This window comes from Pipistrellus kuhlii, unplaced genomic scaffold, assembly GCF_014108245.1.
Source record: "Pipistrellus kuhlii isolate mPipKuh1 unplaced genomic scaffold, mPipKuh1.p scaffold_m20_p_6, whole genome shotgun sequence".
Lineage (NCBI taxonomy): Eukaryota > Metazoa > Chordata > Mammalia > Chiroptera > Vespertilionidae > Pipistrellus > Pipistrellus kuhlii.
The window spans coordinates 64,902,093-64,921,971 of NW_023425562.1; the positions used below are offsets into that span (position 1 = coordinate 64,902,093).

The following is a 19,879-nucleotide window of genomic DNA, read 5'->3' on the forward strand; positions in this document are numbered from 1 at the left end:
CTGTGATTGGAGCCTTTCAAGGCTTTGTTTCGGGTGGAGTTTGGGGGAGCGTTGGCCAGATCTCTTCCTTGATGAATGTCTTCACTTTAATCTGCAATGCAAAGCCATGCGCTTCAAAGAAAGGCAAGCTACAGGAATAAGGTCAGTATTCCTTTGAAGCCAAGGTTCAAAGATGAAATAGAAGTCCCAGTGAAATGACAGTGTTTATGCACAAACAGCCACCTCCGCCCTGCAGCCTGGCTGCTGGTGGAATTAATGCATACAGGCTGGGGGGCTGCAGGCCTGTGGGCCTGTCGCTCGCGTGCGTCCCACATGCACGGAGACCCGTTTCATCTCCTGGCCTGTCACTCCGTGCAGCACAAGGAGCCCAAAGTGAAGATCTGGTTTCTCCATCCTAATGGATGTTGGGTGGTCCACCAGCCAAACCAATACTACAACCCTTTTGAGAGCTAGAAATGTGTCTTGAATTAATTCGGTGTTCCTCTGAGTGTCAAAGCCCTTGCTCAGCTTCATAAAAATGATGTGACTCAACTTCCATCTCACCAGCTTACTCAGTTTTAGTGCCAGTGTCTATGCTAAACAGGATCGAGGGGATGTTCACCTCAGAGGAGTGGGAGTTTGGAATCAGTTCTACATAAGCTGTGGCCACTGAGTTGGGGCCACAGTGAGGGGGCACCTTCAATGCTTGGCATTACTTTTAAAGAGGTCGAGAAAGATTGCAGCTCATTCATTTTCTTTTTCTAGACCAGTGTTTTCCCCCACTAGGATGTAAACTTCAGGAATAAAGGCATTTGTCTATTTTATTCATTATACTTAGAACAGTGCCATTGCAGGTACTCAAATATTTGTTGAAAGCTAGAATCATTCTGTATTTGCCTCTTAACTCAGCAAATAAACTGCCCTTATCTCCTTCACATCCCTGTGTTTGATTCTCTCCCTTTACACCTTCTAAAATCACTGGGCCCTCTTCTCAACCATGAACTTATTCATTTCCTTCAATCTAAAGAATCTTCCCATATTCCTTCTCCCTCTTCAAACAGCCACTGAGTTGCATTTCTTCCATTGCTGGATGTAAAGCTTGAAAATATGGCCTGTTCTGCCCTCTCTCCCCTCCTCCCTGCTCAGTGTTCAGCACCCTCACCCTATCTTCTGCCCACTCCCAGGCCTGATTCCGCAAATATCCTCTTGGCCTACCTACCCAACTGGCACTTCTCCAACCAGATTTGATGGACCCCTCTGCCTAGTTCTCTTTATTTGAAAACAGTCTTCTCTTCATTGTGGAAAATTTCTCTTTCCTTTTCTTTTCTTTTCTTTTCTTTCCTTTTCTTTTCTTTTCTTTTCTTTTCTTTTCTTTTAATGTTCTGTCTGTTCCTCCTCCCCCCCCCCTTTTTTTTTTATGGTGGTGGTGGTGGGGGGGTTAGGCCCCTTTCCTGTCTGCATTTGCCAGAATGTCCTCTTTTGCTCTCTTTACATTTCCTTTGCACAACTATGCACCTCTTTTTATTTTCTTTATGTAGAAGTATGGTTCTCAAACTTGAGCATGTGTCAAAGCCATCTGGGGGGATGGTGAAATGCTCACCCTGCCCCAATAGCCTCTGATTCAGAAATTCTTGTCGCAACTCTCATAAGCTTCCAGGTGGTGCTGATCTTGCGGGTCAGGAACCACCACTTTGATAACCACTGCCATATAATGACCTCATAATCAGTCATCCTGTCCCTCCATCAAGCACCAATGGATTGTATATTTCTCATTGCTAGAAACCATCATCATATCACCAGGGATTAACACAGTGCTTTAACACATAGTAGGCCTCCGGTACATATTTTCAAGTTGAGTTAAAAGGAAATATTCTTAGCTCCAATTGTGCATTGCCATGATTGGGTGCTAATAAAATATCTGTTAGGACCATCTTTTCATCAAAAGACTGCAGCAGAATTTCTAAACCTTAATATTGGCCATCTCAGCAACTAGACTTCCTCACCAAGATCAGCTTTTCTTTGGACTTCTTGCCTATGTTCATGTCTAGTTTTGCTCCTGACATTTGCATGCTAATTAAATGCTATGGATGTCAGAAAAAGTTGCTTATGTGTTCCCAATCATCTGAAGTAATGGGACTACATAATAGAAGAGAGAAAATGTCCAAATACTTTTGTATAGCAATGGTTCTCAAAGTGTGTTCCCTGGACCAGCAGCAGCAGCATCACCTGGGAACTTAGGAGAACTGCAGCAGGCATTCCTGAATCAGAAGCTCTAAGGGCAGGGAAGCAATCCGTTTTCACCTTCCCTGCAGGTGACTCTGATATGGGTTCAAGTTTTGGAAGCAATTTTCTATGTAAAGCAGGGGTTGGGAATGTCTGGCCTGCAGGCTGTATAAGGCCTTGAAATCATTTGGCCTTACCCTGCCAAGGCATTAGGGGTGAGTTAATTAAATGTTTGACCAAATATAGCAGGGTAATTTTTAAGTTGATACTTCTGTATGACCCATGTATGAGGTTATAAATACCCAAATGGCTCTTGGCAGAAGAAAGATTCCCCACCCTGGATGCAAAGGAAGGAAACAGGTGAGGGTATTGTGCAGCAGGGAAATAGAGCAAACAGAGGATGGAATTTTGACAAATGCAGACATGGATAGATGACCTAGTAGGATAGGAGGAAGAAGAACAGTCAAAAAGAATAGAAAACCCAGAAAAAAGGCATGAAACACATTTTAATCTACTTATTTAAACCCCTCTGTTTCCTCAACACTGTTCACTTATTTGCTGCAACCACCTTACCTGTTCCTCCCATGCCTGTGACAGCTCAGGTATCAGGAATAGCCAAGAGCTTTATGCCCTCAGAAAGAATATATGCCTCATAACAGCAACCCCCCCCCCCCCCCCCCGCTTTTCACCCTGTGTCTTCATGTAACTTTTTGAAGTATTTGAAGCTATTAAGAGTTCATGGTCACAACAAGGGTTATTATTATTTGTTTTGATAGTAGGCATTTGGTAGATATATACCATTTCTGTAATAATTCATGTCTCTCGGTTTGGACAGGGTACTATCCATTGAGTTAAATTACTTATCAGTACATCTTCAATAAGAGGAATCCAGTGGGTGAGAAAGGAGGTCCTCAATGGGCAGCACTGTTAAGTTTAAATTATGACAAGTTAAGTTTACATTCAATTATGACAAATTTATAACTGAGAAAGAATGTCTTTTCCTCCAATATGTACTGGAGTCTGCTTAACTTTACACTATAATTATCACCCTCCCATTGGCTACTCAATCTCCAGCTATAATTGGGAACAATTTGATAACACAGTGTTGAAATGATATTGGCACTTTTCTAAGAAAAGGTGATCTGCTCACCTGATGCTCCTATTCTTGTTACACTTGCAGTTTCATATTCCTTAAGCATCTTAGACACTATCAATCAAACTTAGATTTTATCCACATAATTACCTCAATTCCCCGCTTTCAATCTGAAGAAAAAGCTTACTAAGCCGGTGAAGAGTGTGGATACCCAGCTTTTGGTGAACTCTAGAAAGAAGGTCAGTAAGAGAAGGATGAGGAAACTGAGGCTGAAAATAAGTACCTGCTTCCATGTGCCAACACAAGTGATCCTTCCTCAAGCAGAGCTTCCTTTGCTTTTAGAAAACTAAAAATGTGACCGGCCCAGCATCTGAGGAGAAGTATTAAATAGACACACTCCCCAACAGGGGGCTTCCTCACAGTAAATCTTTCTGGGGTTTTAATTTCTTGCTTGACTTGGGAAGTGTTCAGAACATTCCGTCTGTGAAGAAGGTGTTACCTCGGCCCTAGGAATCTGTTTGCACATCACATGCTGCCTTTGGCAGGTCCAGAGAATGAAGGCTCAGTTAATGGGATTACTTTTCCCTCTGAGTATCTGGCTCTGGGAGGAAGACTCTATTCCTGAACTGGGGAAGGGATGTCCTTTAAATCAACATTATGGTGTCACTATTGTATGGTGACACTGACTATTCTAAAATTAAAATGGAATATTTCCTTCTTTCATTGCAAAATCCCTGATTCTGTTAACTGGGAAATCTGAGGAGCTAAAAGATGGCTGCAGTTTTATACAAAAAGGAACTAGCAATGGAGAAAGGGCATGTGTTCTGTTAGTTGAAGGAGTCCAGATCTGGTTCAAAAGCACAGATAAATAAAAAATTGTCACAGATAAAGTTTTTCTTAGCCCCACAAAGAAAGAGATAATTTTTCTACAAAATAGAAACAAAAAAGCAAAAAACAATGCAGCCTTCTCTGATTTCCCTGTGGTGTCATCCTCCCTCATATCTGACCCCTTGGCCACCACACAGACTTTCCTTGCTGCTGATATTGGAGCTCATCTCTCAGAACAGGCCTGGAGTGAAACATAGGGCCCAGATGATATATGGACTCAGAACAACTTGGAATAGGGGTTCATGCTGGAGTGGTCCTCCTAGCTCCTGTCACCAACCCAGCAGGACCTTCCCTAACCACACTTTGTAAAATATCCCCATCTTCCTTGTGGGTTACTCTATCTGCTCCGTTATGTCAACCATGTATTCTTCATAGCACTTAACACCACCTGAAATTATGTACCTGTCTCCTCAGTTACTATCTGCCTCCCCAGGAGAATGCAAATGCCATGAGGACAGAAACACTATCCTCAACCTCAAGCAGTACCTGTTAGCTGAGTGAATGACCTTATTCAGTATAAGCTTTGGTCATATCCCACAAACTACTCAGCAGGCATTGGTACCTCTAGTATGTAGCCTCATGGGGTTTCTCTGTCTGGAAGGCCCTATCTCTCTCCATGACCCACTATACCTATTGTTTATTTTTTGAGCCCCTGTTCAGCCTTCTGAGCCCTATCTCAATGGCTACAGTCAGATCATAAACCTTGCCTTCTCAGTCTCATGCAATCTATCGCTTTTATAATGATAGTCAGCACATCCCATTCTGGTCCTTCAAATAGATAGTGATTAGTTAATTGTGCCTTAAGAATCAAATATGTGAATGAATGAATAGCGAGTGACCATGTTTGGTGTTTGAAGCAGATTGCTGGGCAAAGCTTAGAATCTACTCATTATCTACAAACAATTAAAATATCATTTTTTAGCATTTACCTATAGAATTATTTTGTTTTAAATACTTGAGTTATAATTACTTCCTCAGTGGATACATGCATAGGCCAAAATCTAAAGTTCCTTTTCTATTCTTTTGATAACTGACATTCTTTTGGTAGCTTTGTTTAGATACCATCTAATATAGAGGTGAGTAAGGAGATAATTCAAGCCAATGATGCTCAAATAGCAGAAGCAAAAATTGAGTTTTTTCCTTTCTGACCCAAGCTGTTAGCCAAATCCTTCACTTCAGTTTCCTATGGAGACACCATCTAAAGCTCAAAGGTGCATTTGACTTTTCTTATACACAGTAATCAGCAGATACTGGGCAACCAGCTAATCTTCTGTGTCCAAGTTGAAGTGCATTTCTAAAATAGAAGACAGTAGCTTCATTCTTAAGTATACAAAAATTACATTTTCCACAGAGTATTCTGGGGGGTCTTCCTTCCATCCTCTTCTCCATGCTAATGATGATTTGCACTTAGGATTTACTTCAATTAAGAAACTTCATGTTTTCATGACATTACTTGGTTGAGAAACTATCCAATAAAACTCACACCAAAAAATGTAGAGTTTTCCTTACACCATATAGTTGATGAAGATTTTGACTCCTTGAAAATTATATGGTACCTTTCTTTATAAGGCCATATTACTTAAGATAAATCAGTGAATTACTCTAACAGACAAACCCCACCATATCAATGGCATAACACAATAGAAATTTAGTTTTTGCTCATACCAAATCCAAAATGGGTGTTCCTGTTGAGCAGTTTTTTCTCTTCCAGGGACCCAGCCTCCTTCCCTCTTATGGCTCCTCCAGCTTAAATATATGACTTCCAAGATTGCCATCAACATTTGGAGACTAAAGGGTCATGTGTGTGGTGTTTTTAGGAGCCATATCTAGAAAGGCACATTTTATTTCTGTCCACATTCTTTTGGCCATAACTCAGTCACATGTCCTTGCCTAACCACAAAGAAGCCTAGGAAATGAAGCTAACTGTCTGTCTTGGCCAAGGAAATGGGTTCAGTGAATAGCTAGCCAGACTTTGCTTCAATACTTAACCTCAGTCCAGCACATTCTTCCCCCCGACTATCAGATGGGTGTATACTGTAAGAAAGCATTGTTTATTTTAGACAGTTTCTCAATGTTTCTTTATTGACTTAGTAAATAAACTCTTGACCTGGAATGGAATAAAAGTAGCTAAAGACAAAAGAAAAACAAAGTCCAAACGACTGATAATGAATCTCTTTCCCTTTTATAGGGACTCTCAGGGCTTCTTGTCTGGCTTTTACTACAACCACTTCTGCTTCTTTTTCACAAAACCTAGTCTCAGGTCATGGCAGAGATTGAGATCATTATCATTATGTTGCTAAATTCCCCAATGCTGTGTACTATTTGAAGGGAGAAAATGAACCCTGGGCATAATGCTGCCCCAGAAGAAATTAAAAATAACATAAAATTGGAACAGTTCTGGAAGTCAGGCCAAAACAGGAGAGAATGTATATTTTGGAAATAGTAACACACTCTCAGACATTCAGGACATATTTTTGGAAGAGGGGGTGTCATGAGACAGAAAATTATAAATTGCGTCATTATCAGAAAATTGTAAATTGCACTTTAAAACATGGCAATTTAAAAACATAGACATGTAGGCTAGTTCTTTGAATTGGATGGGTTTATTTTGAGTCACCCTAACTCTCCTGTTCAGCCACACTTTGGTTCAAAATTTTGGGTCCATCAACTAAAAGAAGGCTAACAGGCTTGAACAAGGATAGAACCTCTGATGTTCATCACCTTGGCACCCAGCATTGACTTGCCAAGGTAACCAGTCACAAGAGAAGACTGAACCGTGAGCCCTAGCAGAAAAAAAAAATCAGTTACTCTGTGTCAAGATTAAATTCATATGAAAATATGACCCTGACCAACATCGCTTGAAACGCTTCATCTACTCTGGGAAGCACTAACACTGTGTTTCTGTTGTTATGTCCACAAGGGAAAGTTCATTCCACACAATTCATCCTATACCACATCCAAGATTTAAAAGGTTCTTTTTCAAAGGCTTAAATTTATTTTGTTTGTTCAACTATTAGAAGAAGTTGTATAAAATGGCAGTGTCTTTTAAGTAACGTTATTAATTTATGAACCTCCATCATATTTCTTGCCTTTCCCCTCTACAAAGGAAATACAAGATAAAGAGAAGGAAAGTGAGACTTAGAATACATTCACACTGGAAAATATGGTCCTGCCAAGTTTTTAAATCATCTCATGTGGATTATTTCATTCTTCCTGGTCATTTGTGAACTTTTATCATGAGATTGGCAGGTGAGGTACTGACCCTGCCTCTAACCCAACATGGACTTGAAGAAAGTGGCACCAGCGCCTTCCAGCTGTGACCTTGGACCTTTGCTCTGTTCCCTGAAACAGGGCACACATATTTTTGCACTTGAGTTGATAGGTTTAAAAAACAGAAGTGACTAACTGGGAAGATTTAGGGCTTTGAGAGAGGAAAGAAAGGAGTATACCGGGTGACAGCAATTCGCTCTCAAGAGTGGAATTTTCTCACTTTCCTACTGTTTGTATTTGACACAAGATACCTTCACAGGCTTCTCTCATAAGATGTTGCTTTTCTTTAGCTGCTTGGAGGCTGCACACTACACTTACCTATCTGCAGCATCAAACTTATCTTGTAGGTACTCTTGCTAATCACTCTTTATCTGAAATTCTGTCTCTTCCTCCCAAAGAAGAAGAGACAGTGAAAACCATAAAGGGCTGCTGATTGGGGTGATAAAACTATGATAATTAGTTTTAAAAGGTCTTCTCATATTTCTCAGCCTCAACCTTGGTGGAGAGTTCAACGAATACAAAATTGGCTTCCTACCATTTATTTTCTCCCCACGAACCCAGCAAGTATTATTAGTTCTATTCCTCTGAAGTCTCTCAATGAATGTGAGAGGAATCTGCAGAGAATCTTCCCCCGCCCCCCCAACCTCCCCAATGCACTATTTGAGGCCCTGGCACTGAAGGTCCTTGGCATTGTTGAGGGCAGAACTAGCTGCTGCTTCCTAAATATATTTGCTACTTGGTTACCAGCTGGAGACACAGAAAGAGGCAGAGAGAGAGGGACAGGGCACGGAGAGCTGCATTTTCTAAATGGTTTCAGGCCACTGGCATTTCAGCAATAGCTAATACAAAACAGATGGCGGGTGCTACGCTCCGCTGGCCTTCAACTCTGGGCTGCCTCCGTCCATGATTAATCACCTGTGCTGGGGGGTAAAAAAGTTCTACCTGGTCTTTGTGTGCGTGCGGACCTAAGGCTGCACTTAGCAAGCCAAGTGACAGGCCTTGCCTCTCTGCCCTATGGCTGCTTATGCGCCTGGAAAATGACTTAGGTTTATCCCATAAATGCAGAATTCACCAGCAAACGGAACTCTGGCTAGGAAAGGGGAGTTTGTGCAGAAATCACTTGCAAAATGCTCTGCAACCTTCTGCCCCTTTGTTGACTCACCTTAACAGTTAGCCCAGGGTAGAATTGTAGGGCAGCTCAGTAAATTCTGCACTTGCTTTGAGGCCTTTAAAAAAAAATGTCCCTAGCAAGAGTGTGAAGAGAATCTGTTTGTCTTTTATATGACAATGGGGCAGGAGGATAGTGTGGCCACTTCCTACCACCATCCTACAAACAAGATATCCTTTTACACCCCGGGCCCTAGGAAAGCTTCCTCTTTATCGTTGCTGCCTCTGCATAGACAGGCTCTGGGATGGGGAGTGGGGGGGGGGGGCAGGAATGGAAGGGGGAGGGAGTGGTGATGGAGCACACATGGAATTCCATGTTGGTTCAGCACAACTGGGGAAGGAGCGAACCTGATGCCAGCTTAGCATCTCGGAGGGTGAAGGGAAGCTGCTGTTCCTCATTGATCTTTGTTTTCCCCACCACGGGTTCATTTTCAGCTAAGCAGCAAAAGCCCCAAGTGCAGCAGGGGCCGTACCCCAGCATCCCTTTTGTCTGGAGAAGCTCGTGGAGAGAACCAGCTACCCCAGCAGCCACAGCTGGGGAGGATTAAGCAGGTGGATTTGTGCCTGGAGAAGCCCAGCATGTGTTCTGGGCTGGACTGAATGTATTTGGTTTCTATCTTGGTATAACAGAGTACCACAAACTAAGCGGCTGAAACAATGCCCGTTTATTATCTCATGGTCTTGGGTCAGAGTCTAGGCACAGTTGGTTCTCTCAGGCTCCTAGGGAAGGCTCAAACTCCTTCCACCTTGCAGCCAGCAATAGAGATTCTTTTTCAGGTTAGACACCCCTCTTTCTTCTTGAATCCCTTTCTTTGGGGAGATCCCAGCCCCTACTAAGGGCTTGCCTGATTAGGTCTTAAGTACTGGTTAATTAGACTCAATTTTATTTTACATTTGTAAAATAGGAGACTTTTGTAGTTATATTTCCAGTGATTATATGCTTCAACTTGAATACTGAGAATGAAAATTATTTGGTGAATACTTAATCCTAGGAGATAAAAATATGTCTGAAGACCTGTCCCAGACACCAAAAAAGACTTAGGAGGGCACAGGGTCGCCAGATGGGCTGCAGGTGCCACAGGTCATTTCCATTGATCACCATGGACCAGCGGGAGAGGGCAAATCCAAGTCATTCAGGCTAGTCTTTCAGTTCAAACGAGTTTGGTTTTCAATATTTTTGAACAATGGCTTTTTTTTTTTTGTTTTCAAATGAAATATACATGGAAGTCCATTCTATAAAATATATAAATAGTTTTTCAATTTTACAACACATATAGAGCTTAGTGTGGGGCAGACAATCTTCTAAGTATTTACTTAATATCTAATCTTACTAACAGTATGTAATGGACTTTATTATGATGACTAGGGGCCCAATACACAAATTGTGCACCTTGAAAGGAACTGTGGGGCCACAGGCTGTGGTAGGCCCAGAGACAGGTCTTGGCCCAGTCTTTGCACCTCCGCCTAGCTCCTCCTGCTATGGCTCCTGGTTCCCTGTCTGCCAGCAGCCCCCCTCCTGCTGCCACCACTCCCACATGTTGATGGTGCTGGCCTTACACCCGCTGGCAGCACGGAGCAATTGGAGCCATTGCCAGCAGCGGATGTGAGCAGGGCCAATGTGAGCAGTGGGTGTGAGTGGGGCTGGCACTGGCAGCAGGTGCAAGTGATAGCTGGTAGCCCCAATCGCCCCTCAGGAGCAGGGGGAGGTAGAAAAGCCCTGAGAGGTGATCAGGGCCGCTCGCACCCACTGACCACAGCTAGTGATCAGGGCTGGTGCGCGGCACCAGCATCAGGTGTGAGCAAGGTCCAGCAGGTGTGAGTGGGGCCGGTACTAACAGCAGGTGCAAGTTCCACCAGAGGTTCACCCCAATGATAGCAACTGGTGCCTTGCCTTGGTCTGGCACCCCCCACTCACCTGCTCCATCATCTCACCATTGCTAATACCTGCCATGTTCCATGCTCTGCCACCTGCTGCTGATGTCCACCATGTTCTGCGCGCATCCCCTGGTGGTCATAGTGACCAGTAGTTCAGCTGTTCATTTTCTTTGCATATTAGCCTTTTATTATATAGGATGATTGGCATTGGTCCCATTGCACATGTGAATAACCTGAGATACCGAAGGATGAAGCACCTTGTCGTAAATGGCCGAGCTGATTTTGAACCCAAGACACTATGCTTATAGTCCCTGAGCACTTGGTCTTGATGCTGCTGTTGCCATGGGGACAGCTTGGGGAGTGGAGTGGTCTGATCTCCAATTTATTGAGCCTCTTCTTCAATTTTTGCTCTCATTCCCCTCACTGATCTTTCCCCAGTGCACCTCCCAGAAAACACTTTGAAAACCAGAAATTTGAATCATGTAGGGCCATTGTAGGCAGCTGCCTTGGATGGGGCTTCCTGGTGGCCACTTTTGTTTGCGTCATTTCTCAGAGTGTTTCAGAGGCCCCCCATAACCGATTACTCAATGCAGAGCCTGTCCATTGCTTCTTCCTTTGTCTTCTTGCCACAAATCAGAACAGTTGCTGACACCCAGACTTTTGCTGCCACCATGGCTTCCTACCTTGACTTGCCACCTTCAGGTTTTCCTCATCCGAATCCATGCTCTATCCACAATGAGCTTTTTCTCTTCCTAACCCCTCAGAACATGGCATATCCCACTCCTGATGCTTCCATGGCTCCCTATGACTCACCAGAACCTTCCAGCCCTTAGGGTGGAATTCACAGATCCCAGTGGTTTGACTTCACTGATCTTTCTCAGTTAAATTCCAAACATTCTAGGTAAGTTAGTGACACTTAACCCACCGCTTCCAAAATTACATGCACAAGATGTTGACCTATCACCTCTAGGTCTTTGCTCCAAACTTTGAGAGCATGTCTTCCATGGGTCATTCAGTTCTCTACCTTTCTTTATAATTACATGATTTTTTCTAGTCTATAGACTAGACTGTCTACAGTATATGCTACTTGAAAATAGTAGATACCTTTGCCTTTTAATCCACCATTGATCACAACAGTTGCTTAATAGCAAACTCCCCAAAATCTTAGGAAACAGATGGAGCAGCTATTGTGATCATTCCTTTTAACATATTAGTAAATCGAGGCTCAGAGATCATGAGTGGCTTGTTCATCTTCATAGAAAAAAATAAAAATTTAATGCACAGACGGAAAGCAAAATACTGAGACTAAATTGTTCTCTGGTGTCTTCAATTAAGATCAGCCTTATTATCTTTATAGACTCAAAAAACCAGAGTATAATTTGTGACTTGGAGCAGTGGTTCTTCCCTGGGATGCACACTGCAGTTACCCAGAGAGTTTTTCCAAAAAAAAAAAAATAATAATTTAATATTATTAAATGAAATAATAGTATCATTTTTGGAGCAGAATCTCTACAGAGAGGGCCTTACTGTGTGTATTTGAGAAAGAAAAAAAAAAAAAAACCTCAAAAGACTCTGTGTGACCTTCTGCTTAAGAATCGCTGATTTACAAGGTTGCCGGAAGGACCCTAGCCTTCCAAATTACCCCATTCAGTGTGTAACAATTAGTGACTTTTGAAGATGACTGCTTTCTATTTAATGCAAGCCAACATTCAATCATTATTCTTCCTGAAAGTATGCATGAAGTACTTACATGTGAAAAGCCTGCTAACTTCATCTGTATCTGTCTCATGGCTCTTGTTCCCAAGTGTGAATCATCTGATACCTGCCCTGTCTACTAGTAACTAGTGGGTCATTTTCTCTGTAAACAGTCTCGGGAGTTTTTCATCTTCTTCGCCACCTTGCCAGCTGGCCGGGCTCCTGTGCATAGTGAGTGCTTTTCATTTGTGAAATGCATGAACCCATGAATCATGGAATTCACACCTCATCAGGAATGAGTTTACCAGCTTCTTCCCAAAGAGCAGGCTTTGATAGACTCAGAGGCACAGCCGGTTTCCAGGTCAGCTGGGTAACACATTAATAATCTTCCAACCTCAGTTTCCTCACCTGTTCAGGGGGCTCAAAAACACTGCTTGACTCATAGTAGGTGCATAAGAGATGTCCATCTTACCCTCCTTGTGGATTAACCCCTGCTGGTAAGGGTAAGCAGTGGGTGGATGGGGAGATAGAGGTGGCAAGGTCTTCCCGGGGACCTTGAAATCAGGCCATGCAGACAGCCACTGCCCTTGATGTCCGGCCTGCCTGCTCCTGCACGCATTCCACAGGGTAGGACTGAGCAGCTTGGAGAGTCCTTGGAACATGTGTATGTGACTATAAAACCTGCCATAACCTTGGAATCTGGACATCAAAAGGGAGCGCTCCAGTGCCTGATAAAAAAAAAAAAAAAAAAAAAAAAAAAGTGAACTCCTCTCAGCAAACCACTCCAAATGCTGTTTTCTCCATCCTACTGCAAAGCTTGTCATTGCTAATGTGATTCTTATGATTCTTGCCGCTCTGTAGCCTCTTGATCTTCCTGAGCTCTCTCTGCCCCTGAGTGTGTTGGAAACGAAATGTCCCGTCTAGTGTTCAGAGCTAAAATAATAGACACTGGGTTCCTGCTGCCACGTTGAAACTTTACTCCAAGGTCTTGCAAACTCCCCTCTGCCTCCTGCCTCCTCTCCATGTGGGGAGAAGCAAGGCTGACTGGGCAGACAAAGAAGGGGGAAGAGGCAGGAAGATCCGGCATTCTTTGAACGCTGCAGGCATTCTCTGATATCAGTTTGGATTTTGGGTGAGACGTGTTTTATGGAAAGATTCTTCCCATCTCTGAAGAAAAGGACCTCGCTTTCCAAGCAACACTGCCGAGGCCTGTGCTTGAGGCCATTGGGCCAGGGGTGGTATGCGAAGTAATGTAAGGGGAGCGAGCAGTGTGTGTTTCTGCATGTGCGTTTTGAAGGCTGGAAAATAATACAGTAAGTCACGCCGTGGCATCTGGGCATATTCATGTTTCCTCTGTTCAGAAGTCAGCTTGCAACGTCTGCAGAAAATAGAGAGAGGCACTGGCGTTGGCTCGTGAGCTCCACAAACCAGCCTCTTTCACTTAGTGTCACTGGGGGAAATGCCTGTCTCTCCTTTTTTTGCATGCTGATGGTTCCACCGAAAAGAAATTTTCCTCCTTTAGCTTTTGATAGGTTTTTCTGGGAGTCGCCACTGTCCGCAATTCCTTCTGGCCCTCTGGAGACTGAGTTGTCTCAAACATATTTTTGGAAAGGCCACAGACGATTGTTTTTATTAGGGGACGGCGGGGCTTTGTAGTGGGATGCTTTGTGTTTTATTTGTTTTCCTTCCCCTGCCCCAGCTGTTTTTGTTTTAACAGCATTGGAGGGAAGGTGAAGGTATGTGTGGCCTCTGTTAACCTAGCCCATCTCTCAAGCCGACAGAGCTAGAAATTTGAATGGATGGAATGGCAACATGCAGGTCATCTGCCAGGATGGGTTCATCCCTGATTTCATCCACCCTCACCAGAGGGGTGAGGTTTGACACTGGGGTCGACCTCCAGTTGAGTGAGCACTTTGGAGCAGATAGCTGTCAGAGAAGCAGGTCACTCTCATGATATGTCCTATCTGAGAGCCCAAGCACTCAGTAACGGCTGGGATGTCACCGTGCCAAATGAGAAACTATGACATAAGCCCATCTTTTACTTTCTGTCTCCAACCAAGGAGCGTGTCTCAGCCAGGACACAATCGGGCACCTAACTCTGCCCTGCATCATCACCGGAGTCTCCTCGGCTGTAACTTGTAAAAACCAAAACTTATGCATAGTTTCGTCCCAAAAGAATCTCATTTATATGGTGTGCGGTGCAGGCTGGATATTGGATTTTGCCAAGCTCTCCAGATGATTCTGAGGTGGCACCCAAGCTGCTGAGAACCACTGCCCTGTGGAAAGGAAGGGAAAAATATGTCAGGCACAGTAGTAAGCATTTTTCCTGCATTAACCCCTTTATTTCTCTCAATGTTCCTGGGAGATAAGCTTATTTATCTCTATTTTACAGGTAAAACTGAGGTTTTTAAGGCCTTAGATTTTCCAGGTACAGTTTGATTCTTAGACCATTTAATTTTAAAGCCTATCTTTTTCCACTCAACAGCCTCTTTGGAGAACCCAGAATAAAGCTCTTGGATAAACTCTTCAGAACCTTACATAAGAGATCAGCTCATTCACTTACTTATCTGCTCAGGGACCTTCACTGTCTTCTACGGAATAGATGGAAGAAGGATCAGAAATGAGAGATGGATTTTGCATGTTGAGAAGGGAATGTGGCTGCAAAGGCCAGTCTCCATGTCATCCTGGCATGGCGGTCCCAGCAGGAAAGCCCAAGTGCTAAGTGTACCTTCTACTTTTACAAAGCACTCTTCCAGCAAGGATCTCAAAGCACGATGTAATTAATAAAATCACCCACATCCTGTCTAGATGAGTAGCATTTTATATGGACAAATTCCTCTCTGCCCCCAGGCCCTCCAGGAGTAGGAGAATGTTTCCAATTTTAAAGAGTGAGCAATAGAGTAATTGAAAGGAGCTGTATCTTGGCTAACTCAAAAGACCTCAAAGGCATTTATAGTGACCTAGATGAGAAAACATGGTGACCACAAAGTGTGTCATAATGGCTTGTAATCCATGCTGTGCTAAATGGTTCAAAGATAGGAGACAGGGCAAGGATAAAACATTCAGTTCTTAAGAATCAACTACCCCTGGGACTGATATTCTGATCTGTTTGGTCAACTTTCCAAAGGATCTAGAAGCAGTAAAGTGATGACATTAGCTGATGATTCAGTTACTTGGGTTAATCAAGGCAGAGGGGACAGACGGGGCCAATTAAGTAGCTGGGCAGCCCCATGATAGATGAATCATTATGGGCAAGTGCAAAGATAATGCCATTGGGAAAATCAATTTAAGTCATTCATGCACTTCCAGGGCAGGAAATCCTTCTAGTCTTGAAGGGGATCATTTAAGAATCATCAGACTCAGCCTGATGAAGTCATCTATTCATTGTGCAACTAACGATCAACAAAAGAGCTGAATGCACCAAGGGACAGGCCATATGGAATACATTTGGGTGACTGGGATGTATATCTATGCCTTCATTTCAATCACCTTCTCTAAAGAACGTCTTACTCCATCCCTCTTTTCTTTTTCTCTCCTGTCCACAATCTCCCCCTGCTTTTTATGTTCTAATACACAGAGTGGATGTATGGATGACATTTTTTAAATATAAAGACAAATATTCTCATTTCTAATTTCTTTTCTTCACATAGGTGTCTCTCTGTACACATAATGAGTTTCCAAGGGATGCTCAGCATGCCACAAAACAAATTTTTAAGTACCAAGGAAATTATGTCTATAAAATTTATACAAATTTTTCTATACTTCTCTTAACCCCTTGCTTGAATTAAAGTTTCAAATCTGGAACTTTGGGAAAGAAAGCTTATCATTTTTTTTGGTGGGGAGGGGGGAGGGAGAAGGTGAGTGTGAAAATAGAAACATATATTAAAGTAAATCATACTTGCAACTACTTGTTTTTTAAAAACCAAAGTCTCAAACAGGAACTTGGAAGTAAAGGTTATCAAATATGGCCATGCTGATAAAGCCAACGAACACTATTTTATCTCTTGATTTATCTTCTCCCTCCTCAATGGCTATTTATCTACCTTTTAAGTTCATCCTTCTCTTCCCAACCATTTAATGTTGAGTTTTTCAATCTCTGTACTTTTTTTTAGATGATCTACCCAGAGTTTCAGCCTTATCATGCCTGGTTCTCAACCACTCTTTTCTATAAACTGTAGGACCATTGCCCCTGTTCTCTTTCCTGTGCCTAAAATGCTCTCCTCTGTTTGGTGTTTTGTTTTATTTTGTGTTTGTTTGTTTGTTTTTTGCCAGGTTAACATTTTTCATCCTTCAGCTCTCAGCTCACTAATTACTCGTTGGCTTCCTCAGACTTAGTACAATCTGACACAGGTTCCCATAATATCAGATAGCATTTTTTACAGGACTCATCAGAGTTGCCATTTTACATCCATTTATGATGATTTGATTGTCTCTTCCCCACTAGATTATAAGCTCTTCCCTTTTTCTATTTCTTTTTTCCTGTTTCTAACTTTTCCCTGTTCACTTCTCTTCATGGTTTACCATAGTTTTTACTTATCAGTGGCTTCCTCTGTCTTATAGATTCTGATAAGCTTTTTTCTCTCTGTCTCTCAATATCTAGTCTTACTACCAATTATTGGTTCCATCTAAATTTTCACATTCACACTTTATATGGTGTAAGAGGATTTTATTGGTATAATTGATATTTGTTATCTCTATGGGAAAGTTCCTATGATCAATTTATGGATCCTTGCCCAATATCCAAATGTACTGCCTTTGGATCAAGGATGTCTTGCATCCATTAACCATGGCCAGTGTGATGGGGCTGGGGCTAGGAGATCAGCTTTTTTTTTTTTTTCTTCTTTTATATAACAACATGCTTACTGAGAGCTGGCAGACTTGAGAAGGGATCTCCTTTGAGAACTGGGAGTAGGTGAAAGATAACAAAAAACAAGAAGGAACAATTGGCATATACAACATCATTCTCCTTGGTTGGTGTTGCACTCAATTAAATCTCCATTACTCGGCATATATTGTTAATGTCACAGAGGTCAAATAGATATGGGTCTGGTGAGCAAAGAAAAATTCTGAAAAGCAAGTCTGATGTATTTGGGGAGTGGTACAACCTAGTTTAAAAATGTTATATGTTTGGATAAAGAAAATGTCATTTGAGCGCCGTCTACTTTTGGCTCACCCTGACTTTTCAGGATTAGCCCTTCAGATCCCTGATCCAAAGTGAAGGGGATCTGCCAGCCCTTCTCTGTGGTGGGGTCCACACTTGATATCCTACCTCATCCCAACACAACATGAACCTATCTAGAGCTTCAACCTTTCAACTGCCTCTACTGAAAAAATAATGATAGAACAATGATCCTAACAGCTGGCAGAGATAAATGTTATTAAGCTTCAGGAAAAGAAAAAGCTACTATCGTATTATCTAGCTGGACAGTATTCATTGCTGCTCTTGGGGAGAGTGCCATAATACAGGGGTTAACAACACAGAATCCAGAACCTAATTGCCTGGGTTTAAATTATGATTCTGCTGCCTACTAACTGTATGAACTTGGGTAAATTACTTGGTTTTTTCATGTATAACATGAGATGATAGCATCGATATCAACAGAGTTTTTAAAGGACTAAATAAATTATTAAATATCAAGTGCTTATAACAGTAGAGATAATATATATTTGTGAGCTACAATTACTGTTGTTGTTGATACTGTTATTGTCCTTTACAGGTAACCTCATCCAATTAGTGGCCACCTACAATATATTTCTCAGGACACATTTGGTGATAGGTATTAGAAATTCAGCTTAAAGTAACTTATGTAAGAAAAAGAAATGTGTTGGTTCACACAACAGGGCCAGTCCAGGGAATGGACTCACTTAGGCATGAATGAACCCTAGAGTTTTGATGATGCTACCAGGCCTCTTGCAGACTTGATTTTTAGCTTTCTTCTGGGTTAGCAGCATTTTCAAGCAGGTTTTCTCCATATGGTGAGAGAAGTAGCTTGAGACTGACCTAATCCTTACACTTAGGTAGATCTGAAAGACTGCTAGGCCCAGGTTGTGTTCCATCATGAACCAATAATCAGGAAAATGAAGTATTCCTATTGGCCAGGGCTTGATCACATGCTACACTTGTAGCAAATGGAAAGGCGGGATGAACTACCTGAATATCATGGTCCCCTAGAGGAAGAATGCTGAGCAGGAGATGTTCACTGCTTAGCCTATTTCCAAGATACAATCTAGGGCCATCTCTCTAAGGAGAAATTAGAGGACATGTTTAGTAAACATTTTACCCATTTTATATCTGGAGAACTACAGACAATCAGGAGAAATGTTCAAAATATTGAATAACTGGTAGAGCCACAACTCTGATCAGTTTGAATGGACATCTGAACGGAAGTCAGCGGTAGCAGCACATTCCTGCTGAATAGTAACCTTGCATCAAATGTGAACATTGGACTGATTTTTAGGGGAAGTTAAACACTCAGTCCTTTTTAACCTTTCTATTGATGATTTACTGACTAGTTGTGGTTGATTTACTGACTTTCCTGATTAGAGGCAGAACTGGAGTAGACAAATGTCTTCAGAACTCCTTATGCTCTTTAATTCCATGGTTGTCTCCTGTGTGCAACCTTCCCACTGGACACATGCTGAGGACAGAGGATAAACTTCAGAGCAAAAACACCAATAACCTGGAAATGGACACATGTACCTTGGCTTGACCTTCTGTTTGGAGTTAACACTGTTGTTTTTTTTCTGCTTGGGGAAAGCAGAGGTCTCCCTCTTCCCTCTATTACTCTACAACCATCAAATTCTTCACAAAATATCCTGGTTTCAGCTGGACCTGTCTTGTCCAGGAAAGTGCTACCCCTTCAAACTCAGGTGGGGTGACATGTTCTTTAATTAAAGACTTAGATGAGGGGAAATTTAATGGATCAGCTCAGCTTGGCTTAAAAGCCCCCACCAACAACTAGTATGATAATACGTGTGTGTGTGTGTGTGTTGTGTGTGTGTGTGTGAGAGAGAGAGAGAGAGAGAGAGAGAGAGAGAGAGAGAGAGAGAAAGAGAGAGACAGAGAGACAGAGAGACAGAGAGAGAGAGAGAGAGAGAGAGAGACAGAGAGAAAGACTTCTTAAGTTAATGTTTTTAAAGTAGTTACAGCAGAGTTCATACACAATGGGTACCTAGTAAATGATAATTCATCTCATTCCTTCTTGCTAGAACCTTCCCCGCCACCGCACCCCACTGTAATCCTACAGCCTAGCCTACCTTTAGTTGCTAGTAGTACCTGGAAGTACCATCGCCTTTTGATCCTGTCTTCCAGGCTCAGGGCAGTTCTCAGGCATTAGTGCCCACACCTACTTACCAGGAGATATGTTCCCACCCTACTTCCACCTCCTCCCAACTAATGCTGCAGGTCTGCAGAAAGACTTAGGAATGCTTGCCAAGCCCATCTGACCTTTGCTTCCCTCTTCCTGGTGGTAATTGATGGATTTCATGCCTGTCTCCTTTCAGGGTTAAAGAGAGTACGGCAACTTGCAAAAAACACAAGATACTTCAGACAGAGACTGAACGAAATGGGATTCATTATCTATGGCAATGAGGAATCTCCCGTGGTCCCCCTGCTCCTTTACATGCCTGGTAAAGTAGCGTGAGTATCCAACAGACTCTCAGAGTAATGTATAATCACCCCAAGGTGAT

General features: G+C 42.4%; 1 protein-coding gene across 6 annotated transcripts in view; it reads left to right on the top strand.

Moving 5' to 3' along the window:
- Window positions 1–19,879, top strand: part of SPTLC3 (serine palmitoyltransferase long chain base subunit 3) — a 126,415-nt gene that overhangs the window by 98,673 nt on the left and 7,863 nt on the right. For all 6 annotated transcript variants that reach the window (XR_006740232.1, XM_036418079.2, XM_036418076.2 and 3 more), the window contains one exon: window positions 19,694–19,829. Coding sequence is in view for 5 of the 6 variants with exons in the window: in XM_036418079.2 (XP_036273972.1) it covers window positions 19,694–19,829 (136 nt within the window). In the remaining variant the exon portion in view is untranslated. The remainder of the gene's footprint in view (window positions 1–19,693; window positions 19,830–19,879) is intronic.